This window comes from Anser brachyrhynchus (assembly GCF_964034855.1).
Source record: "Anser brachyrhynchus genome assembly, chromosome: 1".
Lineage (NCBI taxonomy): Eukaryota > Metazoa > Chordata > Aves > Anseriformes > Anatidae > Anser > Anser brachyrhynchus.
The window spans coordinates 16406905-16420268 of record NC_137694.1 but is presented as its reverse complement, the minus strand read 5'-3'; the positions used below and the strand labels follow the sequence as shown (position 1 = coordinate 16420268).

General features: G+C 33.6%; 1 protein-coding gene across 3 annotated transcripts in view; it reads right to left on the bottom strand.

Annotated features, from left to right (window-relative positions):
• CPNE8 (copine 8) overlaps nucleotides 1-13364 on the bottom strand; it is a 104099-nt gene that overhangs the window by 59349 nt on the left and 31386 nt on the right. For all 3 annotated transcript variants that reach the window (XM_080577510.1, XM_080577511.1, XM_080577509.1), the window contains 3 exons: nucleotides 12494-12597; nucleotides 9615-9654; nucleotides 6481-6557 (listed from right to left, as the gene is read on the bottom strand). In XM_080577510.1, the coding sequence (XP_080433636.1) occupies nucleotides 6481-6557; nucleotides 9615-9654; nucleotides 12494-12597 (221 nt within the window). The remainder of the gene's footprint in view (nucleotides 1-6480; nucleotides 6558-9614; nucleotides 9655-12493; nucleotides 12598-13364) is intronic.

Here is a 13364-nt window from a genome sequence, read left to right as displayed (position 1 = left end):
GTGTTGCTTAATTTTGATGAGGTGTAGAACAAGAGTGTCCTTTCAGGGTAGAATTTCTAAGGGAACTTTCCCTGGTAGTGGGCGGTCTGACTTGGCCTTGGCCAGATCACAGCGGCCACGGGTTCCCAAATCTTACAGAGCTTTTGTAGATGTTGAAGGTAGATACATCTGAAGTTTAACCTTCAAATGCTTTTAATTTTCATTTTGAAAAAAAAAAAAAGTCAAAATTTACTTGAATGCCATTAAGAGGACGGAGTTTGGCTTCTCAAGCTGCTTAAGTACAAAAAGTGGTACTTCAGTGGCGCGGCTGATTGGGACTAAAACAGCTCTGAGCATTCCCTTCTTTGCACACCTATTAGCAGAGAACAGAAAAGGCAAACTTTTAATGAACTTCAGCAATACTGTGAAGAGAAAAAGGTCTCTGATCTCAAATGAAAGATCATAAAGAACATTCAAAATATGTGAATGTGGACTTGACTTTGTAAAGAGAACTGTAAATTCAAAGCAGAAGATATCCTTAGGAAGGAAAGACATAATATATCGCCAAATGAATCGTAGAATCATTTAGGTTGGAAAAGACCTATAAGATCATCAAATCCAAGAGTACTGAGACTTTAAACACACCTGTACAATCAAACAATTTTGAAATGAAATGTAATGGTTTAATGAACAAGATAAGATAACAAATATCTCCTAGACACCAAGATAAGCAGACTCCAGAAAGTCCAGAGTGAAAAAACAATGAGGCACAGCTGTCTAGCCACAGCACTGTCAAAAACCCCAATGATAAAGTAAAACCTGAACAATGGAAAGAGCTGAAAAAAAACCCACCACGACATTAATGAATATCTACCAGCATCACTTATACAAAAAGGAAGAGAGATTTGGAAACATTTCAAGGAGGAAACTGGCTTGGGTCCATTTAGTATCTGACACACAACAGAGCAGCCTCTATAAGCACAAACCTAAACACTCGCTTGCCCAAGAGAGAATGTATTACACAGGTCCACACAAGCATGAAATAATAAGACTTTTTTTCCCAACAGGAAAAGATATCGGTGAAGATTCTTTCTCATAGCTCATTTCAAACTTTAGATTTCATCTGTTAATTCACTTAACCTGTACCAAGTGATGACAAACCACATGGTCTAGTGGGAGGTGTCCCTGCCCATGGCAGGGGAGTTGGAATTAGACGGTCTTTAAGGTCCCTTCCAACTCAAACCATTCTATGATCCTATGATTATTTTTAATCTACACATTTAAAATAAATGTCAGGAATTTTCTCAGGAAAAAAGTAGTTTGCTGAATAATTTAACACTTTTAAGACAGAAAAAAAATATAAAGACCTTCAAGCAAGATTTGTCTTACAAAATACAGGAATACGGGTGTCTCCAAAGTCAGCACCCGTCTCTGGCCAAGTCACCAAAGGCTCCCAGCAGAGTCAACTAACAGTTGGCCAAAAGACTCAATGGAGTTCAGAGTGCAATTCACTGTGTAATTCACAATTCAATAGCAAAAATTAAGACTAATTAGCTTATCTGTTAACATAAGTCTGTGCTTTTTTTTTAGTAGAAGGAAACAAAATAAGGCCAACCCCCTGTCCCAAACACAGGATAATTTGTATGTTCAAATGTATAGACAATTCAACCGCCCTGTTCACCATCAAGAAGGAAAACCATGGCCAGAGCAAGCAGACAGTATGTGTCCCCAGCCCCTGGTGCTGAGGTTCACCTGGGACAAACCTGGAAGGAGTTGGACAGAGGTGGAGATTGGCCTTTGCTCGTCTGATGGCTCTTCTGGGATGGGTCAGGGAGTAGCCTAACATACCCCTTCCATTGTGAAGGTAACTACTTACTGAACTCGACCTCAAGGCTATTTCCTGGACAGACTTTTAGAAGTTTCATATCCAGCATGGGTGAATCACAAAACACTGTTGTCTAATAGCCACAATGTTTGCTGAAGTTAACTATTGTATCTGAAAGTCACTTTTTCTCGGTAGTTTCCCAAGACATTTAAGGAAGTGATAAACTGAAGTAGTACTACCTCTAGCACATACTATGTCACTGTGTGCACAGATGCGTTTTTAAGATTAAACAGTATATTTGTCATTTGTATTTCCTGAATCATGCTGCAGATACTGAAACCCTCCTCACCTTGAAGAGGAGCTTAAGATTTTATTTACCTTTAAAATGAAGCACTTCCCAATGTGCACAGTCTTATTATTACAGAGAATGGAAATAATAACAAAATACATAGGGACATTAATAGAACTGTTTATGTATAGGACAATTAAGCCCTGTTTAAAAAATAAGCACTGGCATAGTCCTTGGGGAGGGAGGGCATGGAGGGCAGGAAGAGTTTCAGGGCAGGGGATGACTAGGGATTTGTCATAAAAATTGAGTTTGTAACTACAGTGATGAGGTGACCGGAACCCCTTGAAATTCAGCAAAATGCATTTATTATCAACTTCAGTTCTGAGCATTGAAGAGAATACGAATCATATTGTCAAAGGATGTTGCAGAAATAATGATCACAGCATTCATGGAATTCAGCAAGAGAACTAACAACTTACATTTATTACACATCAATTTGAATCATCTGTGGTTGGCTGTAAATTAGGGAAGCTAAACCAAAGATTTATTTTGATACAGTACTACGTAGAAGTGTTTTGCAAACACTTTTTGTTTTTTTTTCATGTCACTCAAGTTTGAAGCATGAACTATATGATAATGAGTCCTGTTGAATAGCTGATATTCGCCTTCGTATAAAATCCAAATGATTGGAAATAAGGCATTTACAGACAAAATTTAGTCAAGGCTAATGGACTGGAAGGGCATAAAAATAGGAGTGCCTGCCTAGAACACAGTGGTAGCCTACCTCTCACATTTGTGATTCAAAAATATTTTTTTGGTTTTTGTTTTGTTTTGTTTTAAATTTTATTTTTTATAAGTCTCAGAAATTCAAGTAGTTGAAATCCCATTTAAAATATTTAAAATATGAAATCCCATTTAGAATATTTTCAAAATTTAAGATGTAATTATACAAAATTTACTTTTTGTAACCAAAATATTTCTTTTACTTTATTTAAAAGTTGTTATGATTTTATAAGGACACTTATGTTAAATTAAAAGAAAACTATGTAAATTCTCTTTCTATTTATCAGTCTAAATGGTCTGTTCTGAACTGTTATCTCATCCAGAAGCACTACTAGGGACAACCGAAAATTATTTTTGGCATGGAAACATGAAACTTCAGATGCATTTCCAAGCTACAACTGTGTTGGAACTGTAAAAAAATGAGAATTTAACTGGATTAAAATATTGAGAAGAGTTTTTAGCATGACACTTCAACACCTCAAAGTTACTGAACGAGAAAATGATGGCTATAGTGGTTCTCCTTGAAGCTGGACACTGCTTTCATGAAGCTAAAAATTTTAGGGCCACCTCCGCGTATCATCAAGCTCTTTGACGCAATGTAGAGAAATGTTATTTTTTGTTATTATTTTATTGATGACATTAAGTTATTTACATAAATAAGAAAAAAAATAATAAAATTTAGGGAAAACTGGTATGTTTTGGCCACTGATAACAAGATACTGACTTCTGAGATTTTTCACAGGACTTCAGAACTACTACTTAAAGTAATGTTAAGGTCTGAAGTTGACAGGATATAAAAGATGCACATGAAAAGATGACTAGTGTATAAACCACATAAACCACTAAAGACATTATTTGTTTTAAAAATAAAAAGGTCACCTAAATAACAGAAATGATCAATTACATCATATATATACCTAGAATACAGTATATGGCTAGGAACATATTTCTTAAGCATCCTACATCAGAGTAATAATCCATCATTTAATACAACTCAATTAGGGAGTTTTACTCTATTTACAGTAATACTAAGAGACTAAGCACATTCTGAGTTTTGTGAATTGTACTTCATGCTGATATTGATTCTTCTTACATGAATACAAATTCAGAATATGTACCATTTGTGGTGTTTTTACCAAAGTTTAGCCCAGAAGAATATTTTCCTATAAATGACGGATGTCTGCTGAGTAACCACTTGGAAGACAATGTACAAACGTAGTATCTTCCTTAAGGAATCACACGGAAACATAACTCAACCCACACATTACTTGTCAGTATTTCTATATAAGGCTTCCTAAATCAGAAGACTGCACCTCCACTTACAAGCAAACCAGTGATAAGGAAAAGTAATCAAAGTAACCCTTGTATATTCATAGTGAACCCAGTAAAATGTGACAAGAATACTCCAGCAGACAGAGTAACCAAATTCATGATCACTAACTGCAGTGCAATCGCTGTTTAAAAAAACAAAACAGAACAAACTGAACAAACATACTAAATCAAAAAAAGGTATTGCTGTCACAAAAGATATCCACCTATACCTTTAAATGTTTGCTTTTAGCATGCCATACCTGAATTTGTAGTTTACATTTGCATAAAAATTGTAAATTATTTTCAATTACTGGATTATTTTTTTTAGGAATAAATAATGAAGTATTTTTCAAATCATTTACACTTTAAATATCTGTATATCCCTATGAACAGTGGTTTTCAAACATAAAATCCTCTCAGATGAAGGCAAATCCATTGATCATATGAAAGGTTTTGATAATTTTAGTTGGATAAATAGAAAATATTTGATGCTCTGGATTACCTCATTGACTAGGAATTGTAGTATTGGGAATAACAGAAATAAAAGTAGGAAAGTTTGGCTTTGAAACACTTTCTTCCTTGATGCCTGAACAAAAATCAATAAAGACTTACGATGTGTTAATTTGGAAGCTAGAATGTCTTTTGGTTGTGTTACGAAGATATTTTTATATGGTATCTCAGTGCATAGGTTGTTTTATGTCTTATATTGCTCAGATAACAGTGTCCCATGCAATCTTAAGGATTTGATAAGATTCATTAAGCACAGAATGATTCTGTAAATGCTGGGAGATAGCCATGTAAATTAGTGATTGCTAAAATCAATGAAATAAGGTACCATATCTGTACTGTAGGATTAATGTAAAATGAAATGGTAGATTTTATTACTTGAATTATAAAGTGGAATACCTAAACAATGTTTTTTTTCCATCATTATGCAACATGACAATTTCATATCCATGGACAAGATAGGAGGTTATTAGTATAAGTAAAAGGATAAAATTTTATTCTGAAGGAAATTTTGTTTGTATGTCTCTTTAATCCTAATAGTATAGTATCAGTTTTGACTCTTTTTTTTTTTTCTGAAGTAAAACTGTGATTTTCTTTGATAATCATAGAGTTACTGGTTACTACCTAATAGTCCAATTTTTGGTCTGCTCAATCAAAAAAAATCCTTATGAACAACAAAGGAATTTAGTAGATTTAGATGATATAATCGAAATACTTTATCAAAATACAGAAGGAGTAAGTATTTTAAAAGAAAAAAAAAACAAAAAAACAATTTTCAATGCAACCAAGCCCCTTCAGCTGGTGACAATGTGCTTTTGAGAAATTTGAGATGAAAGTTATTTAATTATCAATTGAGGAAGTAAGTACTCATATGCGTGTTAAGTCTACAGGTCCTCTAAGATATGGAATCATTCGAACTAATGCCTTCATTTAAATTGAATAGATAAAATGGCTATTTTTTTTAGAAAGGACTCAGCACCAAGTGAATTTCAGAGATCGAAGTTCTTCAGAGTCGTTATTTGATCTGGCACTGAACTTTAGTCCTAGCTATGTTTTCTACTAAAGAAAAGTCGAATATGCAGAGCTATGGTCATCTTACAGACATTCCCAAATATTTTGGTAAAATTCATCATAAAATAAATGAAAATAAATATTAGCAATGTTACCATGGTATACTTGTTCCTTGTACTTGAGATCATGTAAAAAAGCAGTAATTTCATATTTTTACAGAAAGGTGATTTATCATACAGAATTGTGACATCAACTATTTAAATATTATAATATACAAATTCAGAGAACAGCCAGAGAATAAGCATTCATGTTAAATATTGGGAATGATTCTTCTTAAGAAGAAGTCAATTATTTAACCTTATCAATAAGATGAGCATAATCAAAACTGCTTCTATTTCATGGTCATTCCTAAACCTTGACTGACAAGAATAAACTATTTACAACACGAAAGAAAGAAAAATATTTTTAAATTTATTATATTCAAACTATTTCTAATGCACAATATACTATATTTGACAAAAATTATGGATTGGACAATTCCTTGCATAATTGTCTACACTGAAATTTAAATTACCATAGTCTTAAACACTTAAATTACCATCAAAACTTAAATTACCATAAAGAAAGAATTTTACTGTACCTAACAATTCGTTCTCTCTTAGAAGCCATGTTTTCCAGTTCTGCATATCAAGGTAACTCACAGCAAAGAAACCTCACAACTCTCTCCTAATGAAGCAGTATGTATTCAAACAACATTCCAGAATGACATACTTACACAATTGGTTTTTCCAGTCTGCTACCCTGTGATCCAACTATTTCTCCCAGCGTACAGAACATTTGTCCCAAAAAATCCTGAAAAGCAGTAACAAAAGAACTCAGAAATTGTGTTTTGCACTAGGAGAAAAGAAATGCTTTCCCATTTATTTGGGCCTTTCTTTAGGGTAAAACACAATTTACCAAACATTGCATCTTAATAATAATTACGTAGTAATGAAACATAAACCAGACTCACCATTACACATTTCACGTAACTCTGGGTTACATTTACAGAAGTAATCCTAATACACCGCATATACTGTTTTATACTACCTTTTTCATCCAAAAAATGAAAATGAGATGGAAAAAAATGTAAAGCCATCAGTAATATGTCTTTTTCTTCACCAAACTGCAGCATTTTAACAGCTTGCTCCTTTATGAAGAGATTCTACAGTGATTCTACCAATTTCAGGAAAGTTAATTATGTTGTCAGGAATTCAAGCTTGTGCAAGATTTCTGTGAGCATCCTGGATTGACAGTCGTACACAAGCATTGCTTTAATGACAGACATTATTTTTCAATTTTATAATTTAACTTTATCACTACAAATCAGGTAATTTTCATATTCCATTTCCCTGTAACGTAAGTAGCACCATAATATGAATGGATTTGCAGGGTTGTATGCATATTGAAAAAAAAAATTATGCTGCAGTCCAACTCCTTATCTTGCATATGAAAGCAGCTTGCTAGTTTTATTCTTGCCAGCAACACTGGCAGCAGGAGTAACAGTAGCATGTGAGACTTGTTACAAACTTAACAAGAATCAAAACACTTTGATCACTATACAGAGAACCATAACTGTATGATACAGTAGTGAATATCTGTACAAGTAGTTCCTACTCCTCTTTAAGTCCAGGCCACTCATTCCCATCTCTGAGTCACCTTCCCAGCTGTGCTAGTTATAGGTTCATATTACAAATTAGGTCTGAGAACTAATCCCACTGAAGAGGAAAACTACTCTGCAAACACACATTTTTGAACTGTGTCCTTTGACTGATCTGATACTGTAACACTGCTTCCATCAAAATTAAGTCCTTTAAAATGGCTAAGGCTAAAATGCATCTGAAAATCCTCAACTCCTCACTCATTTTTAAAAACATTAGGCCTGATACATTCTAAAACACGCCATTTTCTACACTGAAACAGTGTACTCAACCATTTTCTTCTTTTTTTACCCTCACAGAACTTGATGTTTATTTATGGTGGTGTTTCTATGATTAATTCCTATTTGTTCCACAGTCTACTATTAATTACAATTGTTAATTACTATGCATTTTTTTGTTTTTTAAATCTCTAAGTTACCATGAACCTAAGAGTCTAATTTCAGGTAGCCAGTTTTATACGCATTTTTACAGACAGCTACAATGGCAGCTGTCTACAGGAAAATTCCACTCTACTTACTTCATGTAACCATTATAACAACCCATTTCAGTTTCTTCCCATTTTGCCAAAATTCAGTCACCAAGATTGAAATTCTTCAGGTTTGCTCTTTATTATCTCCCCGTACATTCAGCTATTAAATGACACTGCCCAGTATTTGCAAAGAAATAGATTAATAGAAATTTTTAGGGACAGGAAAGATGTTACTACACACCAGGAGACTACACCACATGGAAAGTCTAGCTAAGCAAATACTATTTGCATGACATTTTTCAGAAAAGCCAAGCTCCTGGTGCATGAATATGAGCAAAGCTCTGCTCAGTCCATACTTACTGTCAATATTCTTAAGACCTATGTGAAAGAGATGAGGGAAAAGCAAAAGGCAGACCAACCCTGAGCACTCAGTAAACAATGGAAATGAACTGAAGTGGTCAAGAAATCTCTAGCTACCATCATTCACAGGACTCTCAGGATTCTTGTTCATGAGTATAACATTATATAGCACAGTTTGGATGTCTTCCAACATAGACATCCAAGACTATACAAACTTGTATAGACTTCTCTTAATACCAATGGAGGGAAAGAGGTATTTCTGATATTAATGTTCATGACTAAAAGACAAAGTTTTCCTCCACACTTGAAGATTCCAGGAAATTGGCACTGTTGAAAGAACAGGGTGTAATGAGTCTGAACATGCTTAGCCCTTATTAAGTACAATGAAACTGACACATACGTAATTCAAGACCTGCTTGAATACTCTTCAGAAGGCCATTGGTTTCTTTTCTTTTTTTTATTTTTTTTTTCCCAATGGACTCAGCAACATACTCAAATCTTCAACTCTTGTTCCAGTAATCAAATAAAGAAATGTAAGTTATATATTTACATATATCTTTGCTTGCACTTCCATATTAACGAAGCTATCTTGCCTCTTCAAAATAAAAATAAAATAAAATAAAATAAAAAACAAGAAAAAAAAACCAAAACATTTATTTCTTAGGTTTTTCTACTACAAACTATGTTTTGGGGAAAAAATAAAAGAATTCAGATAAACTAGTTACTGGAGAACAACAAGTCAATATAGGAAGACTTCTATTTTGTGTGGCTATTCAGAAAATCTTGCCATGATGACAGAAGGAAAAGAGTTTGCCATGGACTTTAAATCTTTACAGTGAGGATATCACAGGCGATGAAAGGCAAAAAGCCTCATCTTTTTACTGTGAAGCACACACACAATGTTCCTTCCATTATCTTTTCCTCTGCTTCAGCAGATTCTTAAAGGTTCTCTTACCAAAGCCTCCCTGTGTTTATTTTTAAAATTTCACTCAGCAGCCCCTGAATTCTACTCCAGCACCTCTAAATATTAAAGCTGCCATTTAATCTCTTTCAATTTAAGATGTCATGAACATAAAAGAATTTTACTAATATTAATTGTGACACAATCAAAACAAATTTACAATTTTAGGAGAATGATTAACAAAATGCAGCATATCTCATATGTGAAAAGACGTACACGTGCTTAAATATGCCCTTTACAGGATGAATGTCCCATTAAAGTTATACTCGTGAGCATTAAACATTATATTAAGTAACATCACAGGTTCTCTATTTGTCTCTAAGCATCTGATTTTACTTACAGTCAAAAGAAAATAAACTTATCTAGGAAAACATACGCATTTCAGTACAAGAAAGAGTAATAACCAGGAAAAAACTTACATGCTTCGATAGGTTAGGACTCTTGGAGTCAACATCATAGCTTAAAAAAAAAAAAAAAAAGTTAGATCCAACTTGCCGGGTGACAGATCTGAGGACACTGTAAAAAATGAAAATCAAACAATTCTTTCACCTATTTCAATGTGTAAAATTTACCACAAAATGATACCTCAGTGGAAGTCTCACCAGTAAGAAAGGCGATCATCACAGATTACAGGATTAGTGTTCACTACCTATCTAAAATAAAATTGTTTTCAAAGTACAGGCTAGTAAGAGAAATTAATCTAATACTCCTTTTCGAAAAAGAAGCATAATGGAAGCAGGAAAAAATTTAGAACAAAATTTTAGCAGATATCAAAATACCTTGGGAACTATTTTCTTTGGTAGTTTTTCAGTCATTTGATTAATTAATAACAACTGCCAATAAATCAAATTTCTTTTAGCAAGCATTTGACTTGCTCTTTTCAGCTTTTTATCATAATCTTGTTCTTCCTCCAACTAGCAAATATCATTGTTTCATTTTCACTATCAATTCAAGTTTCAGAAAAATTACTCTGTGAATTTGAGATAAATTTAAAAATGTGTAATACAGTAATCCTTATGGGAGTACTAATCCCTACACTATCAGTCTTCCACCATTATCAGAAAATCCCCAGTATTACTTTTATCAAATTATACATTCGATTCAATACCAGTAATGGAATTGAAAAAGTATTCCAATCTCCATCTCAGCCTCTAACTGCACGTTTCCATTCCCACATTGTGGTATACCACCCGTTTGTTTGTGCTGCCACAACTGGTTGTGGGGATGGATGATGCACTGTGGACCAGATCAGAAATCAGGAGGATGGGAAGCTGAGTGCGGTGCAGCACAGCCTAAGTTTTAGAAACATATTTGTAAACAGAAGAATGACTATAGGAACCACTAACAGAAGATTTAAAAAATAATAACTCCACACTGTCTGGTGAAATTGAACAGGAAAAAAACAACAAAAAAAAAGGTAACTTGACCCTGAAGGCTAGATACACTATTGAAACAAAAAACTATTTCATTGGCAGTATTAGGAACATATTATCAAATATGAACAGAAGAAAGGCTGAAACTTTGGTGGCTATAAAGTATATGTACATGCTCATGGTCATTTATGAGTACCTCAAAAAAAAAAAAAAAAGAATCAGAGATATGCCTGCCTTTTTCTTTTTTTGTTGCCAGAAATTTAAACCCATCAGAACTTCCTTTCCTTGAAAAATAATGCTTTGGCCAACTGGAGTACACAATTTTGCCGAGGAATTTAAAAAGTAAGCTTTTTAAAGATGTTTCTTTCTTGATCTATATCGGAGTTTTAATCCATGATTAGTTACATGAGTCACATTTTTAACTCAGAATTCTACAATAATTCATTTCCAATCTACCAGAGTTATAGGACTTTGAAGAGAATTCACAGACTCTGGCTATATGGGCAGGCAAGCATTGAAAACTGTCATTCAGCTGTGAGTTCAGAATAGACTTGTGGTCACAAGGTGATCTGGAACAACAGTAGAAAAGTCAGGTCTTTCTGCTAAGTACAGAATATGATGTTTACAGCTTTTTAAAAATAACAAATAGGATCAAACAGGAGATTGATATTCCCCTGTCAGGTTCAAGTCCTTTTTCAGATCACACTTATCCAGAAGTTCTTCACAGATTTCCCTTTCTTTGCCTAGACTGAGCCTAGCTTTCTTTTCCTTGGTCATTTCTTTTGGTCTTCACTTCTATTGGACCTTCTCCTCCCATAACATACATGCAGCCTAGGAGGAGCAACAGATATACAAATAAATATTTCTGTGTGGTCCCAGCTGTTTCTTCATTTCTGAAATGCATCACCTGCGCTTCGAGGGGTAAACCTTTATTTTGCAAAGTGACTAGCTCTTACTTAAAGCTATTGTAAACGGCAGGAAATAGTTATACTCAGCAGACTTAATGACATCACATACGAATTCTAAAAAAAAAATGGAAAAATAAGAAAAATATGTGCAACATGCTTTCATGGTGAGGATGAAGAAAAAGTTGCAAATGGCCATCTACAATCACCATGTATTCTATCTCGGCACTGAGGAATTCATTTCACTCCTTAAACAGTTGAAGTCCAGATGGAAACAGGCAGCTGATATCTGTGTATTGAATACAATGCAACTTTTTTTCCCTTATACATCCTTCCAGTACTTCTTGTTAACTTAGGTAGCATTATGATGAGTTATAAGAAAACTGCTAAAGCTAAAGAAAAAATATATGTGATTTTTGTTTGTTTGTTTCTATTAACTTTGCTAATGTCTATTTATCAGGCACCATACCTTTTTTTTACTATAGGAAAAATCAACACTAATGCAATCATTGTTGTATTTATTTTATGCCCTGCCTAAAATAACAATTGATTTGCTTTCCACAAACTCTGAAAAAAAAAAATCAAAGAGACTGTAAGAGTCAGTTTGAAGCAACTATTTGGACAAGTAAATGGTACATTCAGACTAAAGCCTAGAAGATTTAAAGATGGCTTTGCCACGAAGTTGCTAGGAGATTTTAGGCAAATAAAGAGGCATTTGTCCTTCTGGTTTGCTGTGTACAAGATAAAGATGCACTAAATAAAAACTATTTCAAACTATTTTTTAAAAGCAATTATTGTGAGTATGAATACATTTTGACTAGTTAACACCTACCAATTTCTTAAAATTGAGTCATTATTATGTTACATGTTTATTTCTGGAGAAGCAATGCTAAATCAATCGTGTTTACTGATTTGTTCCATGTCAACAGACACTATCTCTTTTCAAGTTAATTTTGTGCTTTACAAATCTTAGTATGTTTACAGAGACTGTAATATTAGAGTAAAAGATTGTTAACTTACAAATCAAATCGAAGATTCTCTCTTTCTTCAAAGAAGTAGTCCATTATAAATTTTCTTACAAAATCTGGGTTTAAAGTATTATCAATTACTTCTGTTCTTCCAAACTGTAAAAGAAAAGTATCAGTTTAAGGCAGGTACTTTATGGAAATGTAATTAAGTAGTCTTCCAAAATCAGCAATATGTGAGATATGGAAGAGCCTATAAAAATTTCTCTTAAACATATGGCACGAAAGAGAATGACTATGTTCACATGAATAAATCAGTTATCGGAGGATGAAGATAGAGTGGCAGAAGTCCACATACTTCTGCGTGAAGAGTGGTGCACGCTCTGTATCGTATGATCTAAACTTTATAAACATCAGCCCCCAAAGTCAATCAGAATCCAAAAAAAAATTGAGAAAATTTCAGTAGCATAAAAATCCACTTTTTCCTCAAAAAAGACAATAGCAAGCAAAAGCTTACATAGACTGCTTACTTCAGATAGATTTAAATATTAGCAAATTTAGTTCTTCTGTTAGAAGTGAATCATTTTTGCACTATCCAGCTCTTACTTCACCTCAGTTCAGATTTCTTTTTACATTTCCTCCCTGAGCTTTCTGCAAAACATTTTTTTTTTCCCCTTGGTGTTTACACCAGGCTCTTGACAAGCAGAAAATATTTTAGTTTAAAAAAATAACTTTTGATTGACTTCAGTTCATAAACATCACAGACATAAATAACAGGTCATAAAATATGCGTATTGTGTTTTAGCTGTTCTTTCAAGACACCTTCTTTTTGAAACAGAAAACAAAACAAAAAAGGATGAGTTAATGACACGAGCATTTAATTTTGTCCTACATATTGAAAATACCAAGACATTTTAATATAGCCT